The sequence below is a fragment of the Chelonoidis abingdonii genome, chromosome 1 (genome assembly GCF_003597395.2).
Source record: "Chelonoidis abingdonii isolate Lonesome George chromosome 1, CheloAbing_2.0, whole genome shotgun sequence".
In the NCBI taxonomy this organism is placed as follows: Eukaryota; Metazoa; Chordata; order Testudines; family Testudinidae; genus Chelonoidis; species Chelonoidis abingdonii.
The window spans coordinates 145,745,541-145,762,644 of NC_133769.1; the positions used below are offsets into that span (position 1 = coordinate 145,745,541).

General features: G+C 44.4%; 1 protein-coding gene across 1 annotated transcript in view; it reads left to right on the plus strand.

The window, feature by feature from the left end:
- The window catches only part of LOC116820780 (antigen WC1.1-like), a 309,052-nt gene that overhangs the window by 27,848 nt on the left and 264,100 nt on the right, over nt 1–17,104 (plus strand). Inside the window, 2 exon segments of the mRNA XM_075062239.1 lie at nt 11,737–12,051; nt 12,506–12,817. Of these exon segments, the coding sequence (XP_074918340.1) occupies nt 11,737–12,051; nt 12,506–12,817 (627 nt within the window).

Below are 17,104 nucleotides of genomic sequence, written 5' to 3' on the forward strand. Positions count from 1 at the left end.
CTCCTTGAGTATTCTAGGATGCATTTCATCAGGCTCTGGTGACTTGCAGGCATATAACTTTTCTAAGGGATTTTTAACTTGTTCTTTTTTTATTTTACCTTCTAAACCTACTCCCTTCCCATTAGCATTCACTATGTCAGGCATTCCTTCAGACTTCTCAGTGAAAACCGAAACAAAGAAGTCATTAAGCATCTCTGCCGTTTCCAGTTACTGTTTCTCCCTCCTCACTGAGCAGTGGGCCTACCCTGACCTTGGTCTTCCTCTTGGTTCTAATGTATTGATAACAAGTTTTCTTGTTTCCCTTTATTCCCCTAGATAGTTTGAGCTCATTTTGTGCCTTTGCCTTTCTAATCTTGCTCCTGCATTCCTGTGTTGTTTGCCTATATTAATCCTTTGTAATCTGTCCTAGTTTCCATTTTTTATGACTTTTTTTTTTCTTTTTTCAGATCATGCAAGATCTCGTGGTTAAGCCAAAGTGGGTTTTTTGCCACATTTTCTATCTTTCCTACTCATCAGAATAGGTTGCTTTTGGCCCTTAATACTGTCCCTTTGGAAAACTGCCAGCTCTCCTCAGTTGTTTTTCCCACAGTGAGAAGAATCCTCAATAGGCATCTTGTTGAATATGTCCAGAGCTCTTCTATTCAATTTTGCTACCAATGTGGTCACCTTGTGATCTTCAGGAATTGCGTGGAGGGTGCACAGTCTCTCAAAGGTGATGAAATATTCAGCAATATCACTGGATTCCTCATACTGTGGACATAGTAGCTCCCTGTCATAAACAGATAGTTAAGGGTTAATGTCTCTTTTACCTGTAAAGGATTACAAACAGTGAACCTGGAACACCTGACCAGAGGACCAATCAGGAGACAAGATACTTTCAAATCTCGGTGGAGGAAAGTCTTTTTTGTGTGTCATCTTTGTCTGTTCTCTCTGGGATCTGAGAGTGACCAGATGTACCTACAGACTCTATAATTTTCTGTTTAAGTAGTAAGTACAAGTAGAAAGGCGGTTTAGTCTTTTTGATTGTTTTCTTTATTTGCAAATGTGTATCTGGCTGGTAGAATTTTAAATGTGTATTTTGCTGGAAAGATTTTATTTTGTATTTGTGCTGGGGGGGAGGCTTCTCTCTAGTGTCTATAAGCTGAAAGACCCTGTAATATTCCATCTTGATTTACAGAGATAATTTTTACTTTTTATTTCTTTTATTAAAAGCTTTTCTTTTTTAAAGACCTGATTGATTTTTTCCCCTTGTTAAGGCTCAAAGGAACTGAGTCTGTACTCACCAGGGAATTGGTGGGAGAAGGGAGAGAGAGGAGGGGGGGAAAGGTGAATTTCCTCTTTGTTTTAGATTCACGGAGCTTGAATCTGTATTGCCTCTGGGTGAGGGGGAAAGGGGAGGGGGGAAGGGACTTTCCTCTCTGTTTTAAGATTCAAGGAGTTTGAATCACAGTGATCTCCTAGTGTACCCAGGGAGGGAAAGATCTGGGAGGAAGAAAAGGGGGGGGGGAATGGTTTATTCCCCTTTGTTGTGAGACTCAAGGGGTTTGGGTCTTGTGGTCCCCAGGGAAGGATTTGGGGAGTCAGAAGTGTCCCAAAACACTATACTTTTGGGTGGTGGAAGCCTATCAAATCTAAGCTGGTAATTAAGCTTAGAGGAATTCATGCTGGTACCCCATCTTTTGGACTCTAAGGTTCAGAGTGGGGTTTTATACCATGACACTCCCATTTGTCGATTTTTGGAGAAGTGGAGACAGCTACTGAAGGGTTCCATCTTTTCAACTCCATAATGGCCAGTTTATGCTTCTGGGCCTCAAGCTGGACCTGTATTTCTCTGCCTTTTAACTTCAGGGCTCTTTTATGGGCAGCCTCTTCCCTGACTACCTCTGCCTCCAAGCGTTTTACCTCCTTGCTCTCCACCACATCCAACTCCAAGCGCTTTAAGGACATTTGTTTTCATGTTCTTTCTTTACTCAGTTTTCAATCTGGCTAATTCCAGTTTTATTTGGACCTCACTTTCTGTCATCCTAGCCTTCCTGTGCTTAGCCTATCCTAGCCCGAGAGCTACAAAGAAAAAAAAAAAGCCCAGCTTGCTGTAGCTTAACTCCTCTGCCTACAGGCAAAGAAAAAAAAACCCCTCTAGTTGATTTCAGCTTTAAAAAAAAAAAAAAAAAACTAAAAGAATCACACCTGCAAAATCAGGATGGAAGATAACTTTAAAGGGTAAATAAAAAGATTTAAAATCCAGAGGATTCCCCTCTGATTCTGCTTCCCAGTTACAAAACAGGAATAAACTTACCTCTTAGCATACGGAAAATTCACAAGCTAAAACAAAAGATAATCTAATGCATTTCTTTGATATTGCTTACAATTTCTGTCATTTTAGATGTATCGTTCCAGGATCTTTTTAGGAGATGTTTTTTTCTGCCCTAGTTCCTCTCTCTGTCCGAGAGGGCACACACAAACAAAACCTCCCCGTAGATTTGAAAGTATCTTCTTTCCTCATTGGTCCTTCTGGTCAGCTGCCAACTAGGTTAGTTGAACTGATTAACCTCTTATAGGTAAGTGATTCTGTAGCTCTGGGCAAGAGGGATTTTCATTACTGCATACATAAAGGTTGTTACCCTTCCATTTATATTTATGACAGCAGCAAAATCCCATGACTCTCAATCAGCTTGCGTAATCTGGAAATGCTGCAAGACTGCCTTCCCCTGGCTGCTTAGAGGGGACTCCCCACCTTCACGACCAACCAGAGGGTGGGGATCTGCCACCTAATCCCCTTCATCTGTCACCCCCATTGCAGTCTTCTACAGCACCCTCAGCACTTCACATCCCCCTATGTCTTTCTCAATCTCCATTCCACCTCCAGCTGCCCCCTGCTCCCACGTCCCTCTGCCCCTCAGTCTTTCTCCTGCCCCACACCCTTCTCCAAACCATTCCTTTGCAACGTTAAATCTGCCTCTTGTCCATCCCCCCCACCACTCGGAGCCATGCTCCCCATACTCTCTACACCCTCCTCTCACAGGGTCTCCTCTGCCTCTCAGATTTCCTTGACCCTGTCCATCCACCTCAATCATACAAGGGCAGCCATGTTCCCTGTAGGCTTCAGTCTCAGAAGGAGGGAGGTGGCAGCTAACTTTACTCAGGGCAGCCTCACTCCCACATGCTGACAGACTGTAGGCAGATGGCGGCATCTTGCTGGCTTCAGCTGCATTGTCAGCAACAGGAGATGGCGCCATTTGGAATAAGGGAAACTCCAAGAGTTGAAAATAGCTTAAACTTAAAAGTTGGATGGTAAGTGACCACGAATCCCAGTGATGATTGAACCTGGTGATATTCTGAACCAGAGGAGCTCTCTGCCAAGCTTGTAGCTTGTCCCAGCATTTCACACTGACTCAGCACACATCCTAGGCTTCAGAGTGACTCACAGAGTGACATTCCTGGGATCTTCTTATATGAGTAACAAAGGTCACTTTCTTGTCAGGGTCAGGGTCTTGTCAGGAAGCAAATCTAAATGGACGAGCTAAAAGAAGGGTGGGGCCACCTAGCCAGGCGCCTTTCCCAACATCACCGCTAATGGTAGAGCCTGGAAAGGATCTACGCTGCCCACTAGCCTGCCTGTGGAACACAGCATTGGTCAAAAGCCCAGTCCATGGTAGCCAGTCAGATAGCCTGTCCCTGTGTCAGTGAGGAGCCCTGGCTGGCTGGCCATGATCATGCTGCTAGGTTGGGTATTAGGATGGGCTGGGGGAAATGGAAAACAGAGAGGTCTTTTTCCTGAAAGGGGAAGTCCTGGAGAGAGGAAGCCAGGATTGGAGAGGTGATGCCTTTCTGTATAGGGTGGGGCTGCTACCTCCAAGGCACAGAAAAAACTGGCTCATCTGTGCACAGGACCAGATACCAGGGGAGGTGTGGCTGGTCTGTGGACAGGGTGAGGTCCCAGGGCTGGGGGCAAACATGGGGAGGGACTCAGTGCTCAGAAAGTTATGGGAGATTTGGGGTTGGGAGTGCAGCACTGGTCTCCCATTGACTGGTGTCTACCTTGGAACACTGAACACATGCAGATCAGGATGAGTACATCAGCCAGGAGGTCATTGTGTGTTTCCAGCTGTGGCACACGTAGCTGGAGTTCCGAGATCACTGTATGTCCAGGTGCATTTGTGCACAGCTTAGAAATCCTGGCAACACCAATATCTCCCCCACCCCCAGCCAATAACACCTATGGACCAGCAACTGGCAAGGGCATAGAAAAACTAGCCAGGCGACTCAAAAACCATCCACATAATAGAAGGGTGGTGGCTTGAAGAGAGGGAGACCTCAGCCCGTTAGTGCTCATTCCTACACATTTATTTGTGTGAGTTTCTAGTGATAATAAAGCTCTCACCTCCCCATGCCCCTTCCCTCCTTTATCCCTTCAATGGTGTGTTTGACTCACTTTGGGCCTGATCCAGCAGTGGCAGCTGAGGGTGCTCAGCCTCTCACAGGATCCACTCAGCACCTTGTGGGATTGTGCCCTGTACTTGGGGGACCCTCCCTTGCTGAACTCAACTTTCTGGAAAAGCCCAGGGTATCACTGGGCAACCTTAACGCTACATTAATGATGTTTTTTTACCATTTAATTCTACTCAAAATCTGCTCTGAATCCTCAGTTTTACCCACAATCTCAGAACATCTCTACAACTTTGGGTCAGGGAGATAGTCACCAGTATTTGCTTTTTAATTGTCATCAGAAAGCCCCAGATTGAGCACTGTTGAGTTGACTGAGGCAGTTCACAATTCTTGGAGTTTCTGTTTCAGTACCACCAATGGAAGCCCCAAGCAGCTCTTCACCAAGGGATCCTCCTGGAGCTCGCAGTAACCACGGGGTTTAACTGCTCTCCAGGTGCAGTCACTGCATTAGGTGTGGCTGTATTGAATGGTGGAGGAATACACTGGAGCAGCTTGGGACAGCTGTGGTTGTAATATGAGGAGATCTGGGGATTAGTCTGAGGATCATCAGAGAGCTGTGAATGTGATATGAGGAGATCTGGGCTTGAGTGCCCCCATGTGCTATCAAAGGAAAGATGTGTGTATGGACCTTGAGGTTCCAGTCAGCATCATTTGTGTAGGCTGTGTCTTGTCAGTAGAGAGTTGGGACATGAGAACTGTGTGGATTTAATGATGGATAGGGGAAAGTATATGTTTAGGTAATATCTTGTGTTGATGTGTAAAGGGTGGTAAAAGAGGGGGTTGTTATATTTTGTAAGTGTGGTATGCTCTCTGGGGGTAGGCTTAGTGTTTGAGAATAGGGAAAGTGCAGATAGTGCCTGTTTATTACAGTGAACAGGCAGAGTGGGAGTGTGTGTTATGGGTGTTGTGAGGCATTGCTTGAAGAGGGCACAGTTAACATTGTGGGGGGGTTTATCTGAACTCTGTGTTTCCTGGTGCTCAGAAGTTTGAGTTTTGCTGAACCCAAAGTTCTGGAAGCGCATGTGCTATCAACGGGCAACCTTAACCCTGCATTAACAAAGATTTTTGCCATTTAATTTCCTAGCTTTTTAAACTGAAAGAGAAATGTTTGTTGGTAGGAGTCAATGGCTATTTAAACAGTTGTACACCTCTTCCCCCATATAACGCGACCCGATATAACACAAATTCGGATATAACACAGTAAAGCAGTGCTCCAGGGGGGTGGGACTGCGCACTCTGGAGGAACAAAGCAAGTTCGATATAACATGATTTCACTTATAAAGTGGTAAGATTGGCTTCCGAGTACAGCATTATATTGAGGTAGAGGTGTAGTTCTCACCTAGGTTTGCAGCTGATAGGCTACTGTGAATAATAATCAAAAGACCTAGTTTTATAAAGAGCTTTTCATCAGTAGTTCTCAAAGTACTTACATCATTATCCACATTTCACAGATGGGAAATGTAGACAGAGAGCAGTGAAGTAACTTCAAAGAATCACAGAAATGTGGGGCTGGAGGAGACCTTGAGAGGTTATCAAGTCCACTCCCCTGCACTGCATCAAGACTGGTTAAATCTAGACAGATGTTTATCCACTCTTTTATTAAAAACCTTCAATGATGTGGATTCTAAAACCTCCCTTGGCAGCCTATTCTAGAACTAAACTAAACTACCTTTCTAGTTAGGATGTTTCTCCTAATATCTAACATAAATCTCCCTTGCTGCAGATTGAGCCCATTACTTTTTTTTTTATCTTCAGTAGACAGGAAGAAAAAATCACCATGATTCTCTTTATAACAGCACTTAACATATTTGAAGACTGATATCATGTCCCCGCTAAATCTTCTTTTCTTAAGACTAAATATGCCGAGTTTTTTTTAACTTCTCCTCATGGGTCAGTTTTTTTAAACCTTTTATCATTTTTGTTGCTCTCCTCTGGACCATCTCCAAATTTTTCTATATCTTTTCCAAAGTGTGGCAGCCAGAACGGGACACAGTACTCCAGCTGAGGCCTCAGCCATGCCCCGTGGAGAGGGACAATTACCTCCTGTGTCTTATGTACGACACTCCTGTTAATACACACCAGGATGATACTAGCATTTTCAGAATTGCATCTCACTGTTGAATTATATTCAGTTGTGATCTACTGTTACCCCAGATCTTTTTCAGCAGTACTACCACCTAGTACAGTTATTCCCCCTTTTGAAGTTGAGCATTTGACTTTTACTTCCTAAGTGTAGTACTTTGCACTTTTCTTTATTGAATTTCATCTTGTTTTCAAATCTGCTCTGCAACTTGTCCAGGTCATATTGAACTCTAATCCTCTCCTCCAAGGGCATTTGATCCCTCCCAGCTTGGGTCACCTGCAAATTTAATAAGCATACTCTCCGTTCCATTATCCAAGTCATTAATGAAAATATTGAATAGTACCAGACCCAGGACTGACCCCATGGCACCCCACTAGATACACATTCCCAGTTTCAAACCACTGTTGACTACTGTTTGAGTGTGATTTTTCAAGGAGTTGTGCATCCACCTTCTAGTAATTTCATCTAGACCACATTTCTCTGATTTGTTTATGAGAATGTCATGTGCAACTATATCAAAAGCCTAACTGAAATCAAGATCTCTCACATCTACTGCTTCAGCCCTATCCATGAGGCCAGTAAACCTGTCAAAGAAGGAAATTAGGTTGGCATGGCATAATTTATTTTTGGCAAATCCATGCTGGCTCTTCCTTGTAACCCTATTATATTGTAGGTGCTTATAAATTGATTGTTTAATAATTTGTTCCGGTATCTTTTGGGTATTGAAGTTAAGCTGACGGGATCCTCTTTATTACAGTCTTTATAGATAGGTACTTGCTCTTGTCCAGTCCTCTGGGATGTCACCTGTCTTGGATGAGTTCTCAAAGATCATTGGTAACAGTTCCACCAGTGCTTCAGCTAGATCCTTAAGTATCTTTGTGTGACAATCAGGGTCCAGACACTCCAGTGGGAGAACAGGGGGCCTGAACCCCCAAAATAAGCAGTTGAAACAATTGATTGTATACGGTATTATTGTACTGTAACAGTGTATTGTGTAAGATATCATATAAAAACTGGAGACATGCTGGTTATGGATATCGTAGTGTGAGGTATATACAGATGGCAAGTAGAGCTATGTATATGTGATGGAAATATGTTCCTAAAATATGTTTTAGAGACTTAATAAACAAGTTTGTCCTAGACAAAGGGATGTTGTTTTGCCTGTTTGCCTGTGTCTCCAATGTAAACTGAGCAAGGTGAGGCCAGAGACATTACGGAAATTACGTTACATGTGGAAATTACGTTACATGTGAGCCAAGAGATTGTTGGGAAGTCACCAGAAAAAGTCAAATAGCAAAGGAGAAGAAATGTATCTGGGGATGCACTTCAGACTAACACATTTCAAAAGTTTACTAGAGTATACAAAGAAGGGGAGAGAACTTCTTAGTTACCCATCATTTAGGGGGCAAAGGGGACAGCACCCTCTAATTCCATGAATGTTGGATCCTCCTGCTGGAAAACTTAGAGATGCTGGTAGCTTGATGTGAGAAAGCTGTTGAGGCAAAGATCATAGTTTGCTAAAGTAAAGTCTTAGACACTAGAAAGTGTTGTATTTTTTTGTTTGTAAGCATTTTCTGCTTCTGTTATCTCTGCCTATTATCACTTAAGTCTATGTTCTTTATTAATAAACTTATTCTTGGTTTTACCATAAATCAGCTCAGTGCTGTGTGTTAAGGTAAAGAGTGTGTCCTTACCTGGGCTTGTTACCCAGGGGTTTTAGAACCCAAATCAGTGGTAACTTAAATGGTTTTCTTAGAGGCGTTATGGCCATATTTTTTTCCTCGGTCTGATAAATGGCTGATACAAAGCAGAGTGCTTTACCTAAAACTACTTTTTTATTAGGTTTCAAGTTTGCACATACACCCACGTATGCTGTAGCAGCAGGGAGCAGAGCATTCCAAATATTTATAGTTACATAAAAGTCTGAAATTGTTTCAAGAAATTAACAGCCAGGTTACTGGGGGCTTCTTCCTTCCATCTGACCACTAGTGTCAAATCCTTGCCAAAAGGAAAACTCCCTCAGACTGCTCCAAAGCACACTTTCTAAATATTTTTTTTGTACATTTTCTTTGGATAAAGCACACAGCTCATAATAGCCTCTAATAGGCTAATAATTTCCCCAGCAACAGCCAATAACAATTCATTATTTTTATTAGCAAAATATTTCTGGTTATAACAACAATAAAACTTACATGTTAGCGACACGTAAAACCAAGGTGGGTTGTCTTAACATTTTTTTCTATTTTTACAGTACATTTATTTTTTATTTTATTCTTTCATTTTGATAAGAAAAACTGTGAGCATGCAGCTATTTGGCCTTGCCTCTCAGGGTGGTAAAACTATTTTTAGCTATGTGATGTTTGAGTTTCAGCTGGCAGTGGCTAAACATACAAAATCACTGATTCCAGTGCTGTCAAATTCTTGTGTACATTCAGGAATGTCAAATACAGGGGCTACATGCTAACAGGTTAGTGTGTGTGTACTGTATCTTTGGGGACAGTAGACTTAATAATTTCTGTGAGGCTTGCATTCCTTCCCCCTCATTGTTAATATTAATTGTGTTAAGTATCTGCTCACCATTAACCTATTTAGTAAAGATTAAAGCAAAATAGTAATTAAACACCTCAGCCTTCTTGATATCATCCCTTATTAGGTCTCTTTTGCACCAAGTAGAGGACCTGTACTTTTCTTCATCTTTCTCTTATGCCCTAATGTATTTAGAGAACTTCTTCTTATTGTCTTTTTATGTCCCAGCTAGGTGTAACTCATACTGTGCTTTAGCCTCTCTGATTTAGTCCCTACATGCTGGTGCTGTGGTTTTGTGCTCATCCTTAGCAAGTACTTCACATTTCCATTTTGGGTAGGACTCCTTTTTGATTTTCAGTCATTAAAGAGCTCCTGTGGAGCCACATTGGTCTCTTATGATTCTTTCTGTCTTTCCTTTACATCAGAATAGTTTGCAGTTGTGTTTTTAATACTGAGAAACTGTCAGATCTCCTGACCTCCCTTTCTTCCGATGGGACTTTATCTACCAGTTCACTATGTTTGTTAAAGTCTATTCCATTTTCCTTATTCTGCTTCTTTCACTCCTTCCTTTCCTTAGAATCATGAAAGCTATCATTTCATGGTCACTTTCACCCAAGTTGCCTTCCATCTTCAGATTCACTATGAATTCTTGGTCAGAATCTAGTCTCAAATGTCGGTCCTCCTGGTTACTTCCTCTACTTTTATGGAACAAAAAGTTTCCCCCAATACATTCCAAGAACTGATTGAACATTTAGTGTTTTGCCTTATTACTTTTCCAACAGACGTCTGGGTAGATAAAGTCCCCTGTTCCTGCCAGGTCTTGTGTTTTGAATATTTCTGTTTGTTGTAGAAATGCCTCATCCACTCCTTCTCCTGATTGGGTGATCTATAGTAGATGCCTACCATTAAATCTCCCCTATTATTTCCAGCTTTGATCTTTGCCCAGAGACTTTCAACTGGTCTGCCTCTCACCGCCTTCTGGGGCTCAGTACCTCAGATTTACCCAATGTCAGCTAGCAGCATAGCTGGGGATAGTCCCAGTCTAGTGGTTTTCCAGTAGGCCTCAAGGTTGCTATGTGATTCCTCCGTGCTCCTCCCTGTCCTGTATATTTTGTTACAATGCAATGGGGATAATGGCGGTTGTGTAATTGCTACCGGGGCCTGCAATGGGGCAGGGCTCCCCTAGGCTGCAGCACACACATGGAAGGGGAGAATTCATGGCTGATGTGCCTTATCTCAACCTCCCAACTTTTTCTGCTATCCTTCCTAGTTTGCAACTCTCCTATCTTCTCCCCTCCTCCCCGCCCAGTCCCCACTCTCTCCCTGCCACAACTTCTTCTCTCCCCTACCTCCCATTCCCATTTGTCTCCCTCCCCTAATAAACACATCCCTGGCTGCAAACCTAAACATTTCCCCCTATTACCACCTACTCTTGCACCTCTATCACCCTTCCCCTCCCAGTCAACATTCACATATGGAAGTTGTTTTCTTTTCAAAAGCAGTTTCAGCACATTCTGAATATTTTGCTGAACTCAGATTATATTTGCACCAAACAAAATCCCCCCACAAGAGAGACAAATTGGAGCAATAAACCTGCTTTTTTATCATCACTTTTCTTTTCTGGCTGGAGTCACACTCACAGTGCTTGGGGTAGGGGTAGGGTGCCTATCTGTAAGGACCACAATTTACCCTCAAAACCACACACATCTCATGCTGGATTAGCAGGTTTCCACAAATCTATCCTCCCTCACTGCACATGCTCAGTGTAGTCCATTAGGCATGTGTGCAGGTGCAGAAGCCTTCACAAGCACCTAACTGGAGAAGCAGGCGCTTTTTGAAATAACATTTTAATTTGATTTATCCCAAGGGCTGGTGGATGCCATATACTCTGTTGGGGGTAATCTTCGAGTGTCTGAGACCCTGGTGCAATGATCTGAGCCTTAATTTGATCTCTGTCTGTGAGCAAAAATAAAATGCCAGAATCTGTCAACTTTAAGACAAGATGATTTTTCTTTTTTCCCTGGGAGCTATATATTGGAAACCCCTCAGTGAAATGGCCCCAAATTTTGATTACTATTACAACCCTGTGCTTCTATATGAAATACCATATTCCAATACAATCCCATCAATCAGGCAGACATTAGAGCACTTAGAAAAAATTAGCTTTGATGGAAATCTGGTCTTAACCTTAACTGTTGCCGAGCTGTCACTGAGTTATAATATCACCACTGTGTATTTTGTCCCCAGTCAGACCCCTGAGTGGAACTGTTCTGATTCAGGAAGCTTCCAGTAACCTAGGACTCAGCACCTATGAGAACCCCCAGTTTCATCACATTACATTGGTGTGAGATCTTGGGGATAGACCTTCCAGACTCCTGACCAGCACTTTGGAATCACCAAAACAGAGACTGGGCCCAGCCCAAGAAAATCTGTCCCAAGCGTGACCCTGAGCCCAGAGCGGTACATGCTGGGGTGGAGTTTGATGGGCGCTGTGAGACCCCTCACAAAGGGCAGATATGGGCAATAACGCCTGAACTGTAAGAACCTGATTCTCACGTCTGAACATCCTGATTCACAAAGTGCCCAGTAAACTGGGAAATAATTATTAATACTTTGTCACATCTCTGTAGACAATTGTGTAAGAAAACTGTCCCTCTGATCTCCCTTCTCCTTGTTCTCAGGGTACTCTGGGTACAGGCTGGCAAACGGCAGCACACGGTGTTCGGGGAGAGTGGAGCTTCGCCATGGAGGCACCTGGGGAACCCTCTGTGACTCCCAGTGGGATTTACAAGGTGCCCACACCCTCTGCCAGCAGAATGACTGTGGATTCGCCCTGTCGATTCCATCAGAGCAGCTCTTTGGCACAGGAGATGGGTATGTCTGGAACGGCACATTTGGCTGTGAGAGGAACGAATCTCGCCTGAGGGACTGTCCTGTTACTGCACTGGGCACAACTGAGTGTCCCCCTGGGAACGAAGCCAGTGTGGTGTGTTCAGGTGAGCAGCTGCAGTGGGAAAGGAAAGAATTGGGGATTGGGGAACATCCTCAGCCAGTTCTTCACAGTGTGTCAATCGGCCAAGCTCCATTGGTCTCAATGAGGCTATGCTGATTTACACCAGGTGGGGACCTGGCCCATAAATTGACACCCTGTCCCTGCACCAGCCAAGTCTGCTGGAACTGATCCCCCTGTGAAATGCTTGTGGTGCCTTGAGTATGGAATGTATTAAGGAAATCAATTTCTGATCCCTTGTCCTCCCTTTGCACTAAATGACATGGATCGAGTATCACTTTGTGAATGTGCTGGTGTGGAATAGTCCCACAGCCCCCACAGAGTAACTGCTAGCATTGAACATGAGTAACAGTCCCTTCCTGTTTCCCACTCCCCTCACTGTCATTGCCATTAACATTGGTCACTGCACCATCTCAACACTCACCTTCCCTCGTGCTCAGGCTGCCTGGGCGGCAGGTTAGTGAACGGTACCGAGTGCTCCGGGAGAGTAGAGATCCGACATGGAGACACATGGGGAAGCCTCTGTGCCTCTCACTGGGATTTGCAAGATGCCAACGTCCTCTGCCATCAGCTGAACTGTGGTTATGCCAAGTCGATCCAGGGAGGAGCCCATTTCGGGGAAGGGAACGGAACCATATGGAGCGACACTTTTCATTGTGAAGGGACTGAATCCTGCCTGTGGAATTGTTCTCGCATGGCCCTGGGCAACCCAGCCTGCTCCCCCAGAGACACAGCCAGGGTTATTTGCTCTGGTAAGTTTATTATAGACATGTATATGTTAGTTACAGTGCAGTGTACTGCCCAGATTAGGATCTTCACGAGTAGTCCCATTGACTACAGTACTCAAGGTAAGTAGGAGTATTGAAATGTTCCTCTCTTTGTTTAAGTTCCCCAGATCAGAGACACCTCCGAGTTCAGTGAAGGGTGGCAAGGTGGATCCTAGAACTACGACAGAATGAACCGGAGAGAATGACTCTGTGCTATAAACCTGGGGTTTGTGATTCACAGATTCCCTCAGTCCCAGCAGGGCTCACTCAGCCTTTCATCAGGTTGAAGTTGGTGTTGCAGAAGCAACCTATACACAAATCTCATTTCACTCTCTGGAAAATTAGGTGTTTGCCCTGGTGTTCCTGGCCAAAATGTTCCCCCGTTGCTCATCCTGCGTTGTGTGCTGGTGGGTTGCAGCCCTCACCTGCAGAGTTTGCTCAGTATGTGTGTGTATGTTTGTAGATCATTAATACCCTACAACACTTCACAGAAATAGTCATTTCTTTGCAAAAAACCTCGGTTTTCAGGAAAGTGTTCAGATGCCTCCAGAGGCTGGCTTCTGAGCCAGCTGGAAACTTTCAGAAAGATCCTGCTCTTGGTGAGAACAGCTGGTGCTTTGAAGATCCTCTTCTACAATGCAGCACAAATACTGCAGGGGCCTTTTTCCTCCAGGCTTCTCCAAAGATGTTCAAAGGCTTCCCCATGCCCCACCAGAGAACTGAAGTAACTGATAACTTGCCATCTGTCTGCTGGCTACTCATAGGGTCTTAGGCCCAGATTTTTACACCTGTTTCACTGTTGCTCCTTTCAGCATGGAAATGCCTAACTGGTTTAAGTGCCTATGTTTCATTTTCAGCAAGTATTAAGCACTTAGCAGCTTTTATCAATGAGATCAATAGTTATGTCACTCAGGGGTGTGAAGTCTAGGCCAACCTCACCCCCAGTGTAGACAACAATAGAAGAATTCTTCCATTGATCTAGCTACCACCACTCGGAAAGGTGAATTACCTACAGCAATAGTAAAACCCCTTCTGTTACTGAAGGAAACATCTACACTACAGCGGCATAGCTGCAGTGCTGTTCTGTGTCACTGTAGCGCCCATAGTGTAGATATGGCCTTAGTAAAATAAACATTTAATGCACACAGAAAACATTGTAATAACTATGAATAACATTTAAACAAAAGCAGCAATGAGTCCTGTGGCACCTTATAGACTAACAGATGTATTGGAGCATGAGCTTTCGTGGGTGAATACCCACTTCGTCAGGTGCATGTAGTGGAAATTTCTAGAGGCAGGTATAAATACGCAAGCAAGAATCAGGCTAGAGATAACGAGGTTAGTTCAGTCAGGGAGGATGAGGCCCTCTTCTAGCAGTTGAGGTGTGAACACCAAGGGAGGAGAAATGGCTGCAGGATGGCTACCTTTAAATCTGCTATTGTGTGTCCAGGGAGATTGAAGTGTTCTACAACCCATCCTGGACAATGATCCTTCACTTTCACAGGCCTTGGGTGGCAGGCCAGTCCTCGCCCACAGACAACCCACCAACCTGAAGCATATTCTCAGCAGTAACTGCACACCGCAGCATAGTAACTAACTCAGGAAACAATCCATGCAACAAACCTCAATGCCAAATCTGCCCACGTATTTATACCAGCGACACCATCACAGGACCTAACCAGATCAGCCACACCATCACCAGTTCATTCACCTGCACGTCCACCAATGTAATATACACCATCATGTGCCAGCATTGCCCCTCTGCTATGTACATTGGCCAAACTGGACAGTCCCTACATAAAAGGATAAATGGACACAAGTCAGATATCAGGAATGACAATATACAAAAACCTGTAAGAGAACACTTCAGTCTCCCTGGAATAGCAGATTTAAAGGTAGCCATCCTGCAGCCAAAAAGATTCAGGACCAGACTTCAAAGAGAAACTGCTGAGCTTCAGTTCATCAGCAAATTTGACACCATCAGCTCAAGATTAAACAAAAACTGTGAATGGTTTGCCAACTACAAAAGCAGTTTCTCCTCCCTTGGTGTTCACACCTCAACTGCTAGAACAAGGCCTCATCCTCCTGATTGAACTCACTTTATTATCTCTAGCCTGATTCCTGCTTGCATATTTATACCTGCATCTGGAAATTTCCACTATATGCATCTGACAAAGTGGGTATTCACCCACGAAAGCTCATGCTCCAATACACCTGTTAGTCTATAAGGTGCCACAGGACTCTTTGCTGCTTTTACAGATCCAGACTAACATGGCTACCCCTTTGATATTTAACCAAAAGTTATGAAACAGTAAATCTACAGCTTCTCCTTATTCAGAATGTCCCCCTTTTGTTTCTGTTACAACTTAACATGTTCTATACTTCAGTATGCACATCAAAACACATTCCCCACTGATCTCTTAGAGATGATTTCTCAGTCTTTGCAGTGTGGTTGTAACAAATAGTGTGTCTTCAGAGCTTGAGAAATGGAAGTACCTCTGTCATTTCAAACACTTCGGAACTTGGTGAGCAACGAAACACTCTGGGGATCTTGGCAGCTAGCAGTGCTCCAGCCCTAGGCTTGGGTTAAGTGTTGACTGGGTCTCTCATTTGCTGTTGTAACAGAAATCTGTAGCCTGTATTCAAAGTGGTACCAGGATTAGAAACAGCCTCTACAATATCTGTTCCCTGGATCTCTGTAAGGCTCTCATTCCATAGAACACTGTCTTCTCCCCATAAACCCAGCTAATCAGGCAAGAATTCACAAATCCTCATCTCACTAAGTGCTGCCCCATTCTCTCTCTTTAACTGAGACAGAGTCCCAGTTTAGAGCAATCAGCTGACAGTGAAATGTAAATTCCAGAGTCTCTGTGGTCTCCACAGTAACAAATACCGCCCCCAACTCTCCCTCTAGGTCCATAGAACACACCATGGTGCACCAAACATTATCCTAACGGAGGGCTTCCCTAGCAAATCCTGGCATAGCACTGCCCTGTATCCATGGTGGTACAGGGGTTGGGACCAGCCCTCACAGCAGACACATCTCTCAGTGCTGCATCTATCCGCCTCTGAGTCCACAGGGCTGTCTTTGACATGGAATACATTAAAAAGCTGGGCTGACCGAGCTAAATCAGGGATATGAAAAATCCTCACCCTTGAGTGACGTAGTTAAGACGACTTACCCACCCCCCACCCCAAGTATAGACACCACTAGGTAAATCGAAGAATTCTTCTGTCAAGCTAGCTATCAGCTCTCGGGTAGGTGGATCAACTTAAGCAAAGAGAGAATCCCTCCGGTCAGCATGGGTAGGGCCTACACTAAGGGACTACAGAGGTGCAACTACAGCGCTGCAGCTGTGCCATGGTAGCCTTTCAAGTGTATAAAAGCCCTTCAACTTGTGTATTTATAACCTTCCCCTGCATTGCACTCTAGCTCTGCCCTCAAAGGGTGACTAGGGTGTGACCTGCCAGGTGGGTTTCCCATAATGTAACAGAGGCCCAGAGTATCCAACTAAAATCTATGTCCCCTTCCCACTGCATCTTTCGCTTCCTGTCAGAGAAATAAAGTCAAATGCTGCAGTACAAGGAATGTGGGTCACACTGACACAGATTCTGTGTGGGAAGTAAGGGGATATTATAGTGGGCCCAATTCTTACTAACTACAGGGTTCATTTACACCTGTTGTGACAAAGTGGGAATATTCTTAATGTTTTCTCAGAATACTGTGTGGGTGCCTCAGTTTTCCCTTTGCATTTCTTAAGTATCTAGGTGCTGGGATAAGAGGGCGTGATTGTTGCAGAGCCCTAGAGGGCCAGTGTGATGCTGTTTGCACAAAGAATGGCCGACACCCTGTCTCCTGGCAACTGATGGCCTGGGCCCCTCCCCTGCAAACGTGCCAACTGAAGGTGTTGGAGAACAAAGATCTGGTGACCTTCTGGCCTGGGAATGAGACAAAGGCTGGAGGAAGGGCTGGAGAGTTTTAGTTTGGAGCTGACTGGGGAAATGGAGGGAGGCCCAGGTGGGGTTCTGGCCTCCCTGGCCCCAAGATGAACCTGGCTGAGGAGGTCTACAAGTTCTGTTTCGGACTGTGTTCCTGTTGTCTAGTAAACCTTCTGTTTACTGGCTGGCTGTCAGTCATGTCTGACTGTGGAATTGGGGTGCAGGGCCCTCTGGTGTCCCAGGAGCACCCCCATGTGCGAACTCGCTGTGGGAAGCACATGGTATGAGAAGGGGATGCTGAATTCTCCAAAGTCAGATCCAGGAAGATTGAAG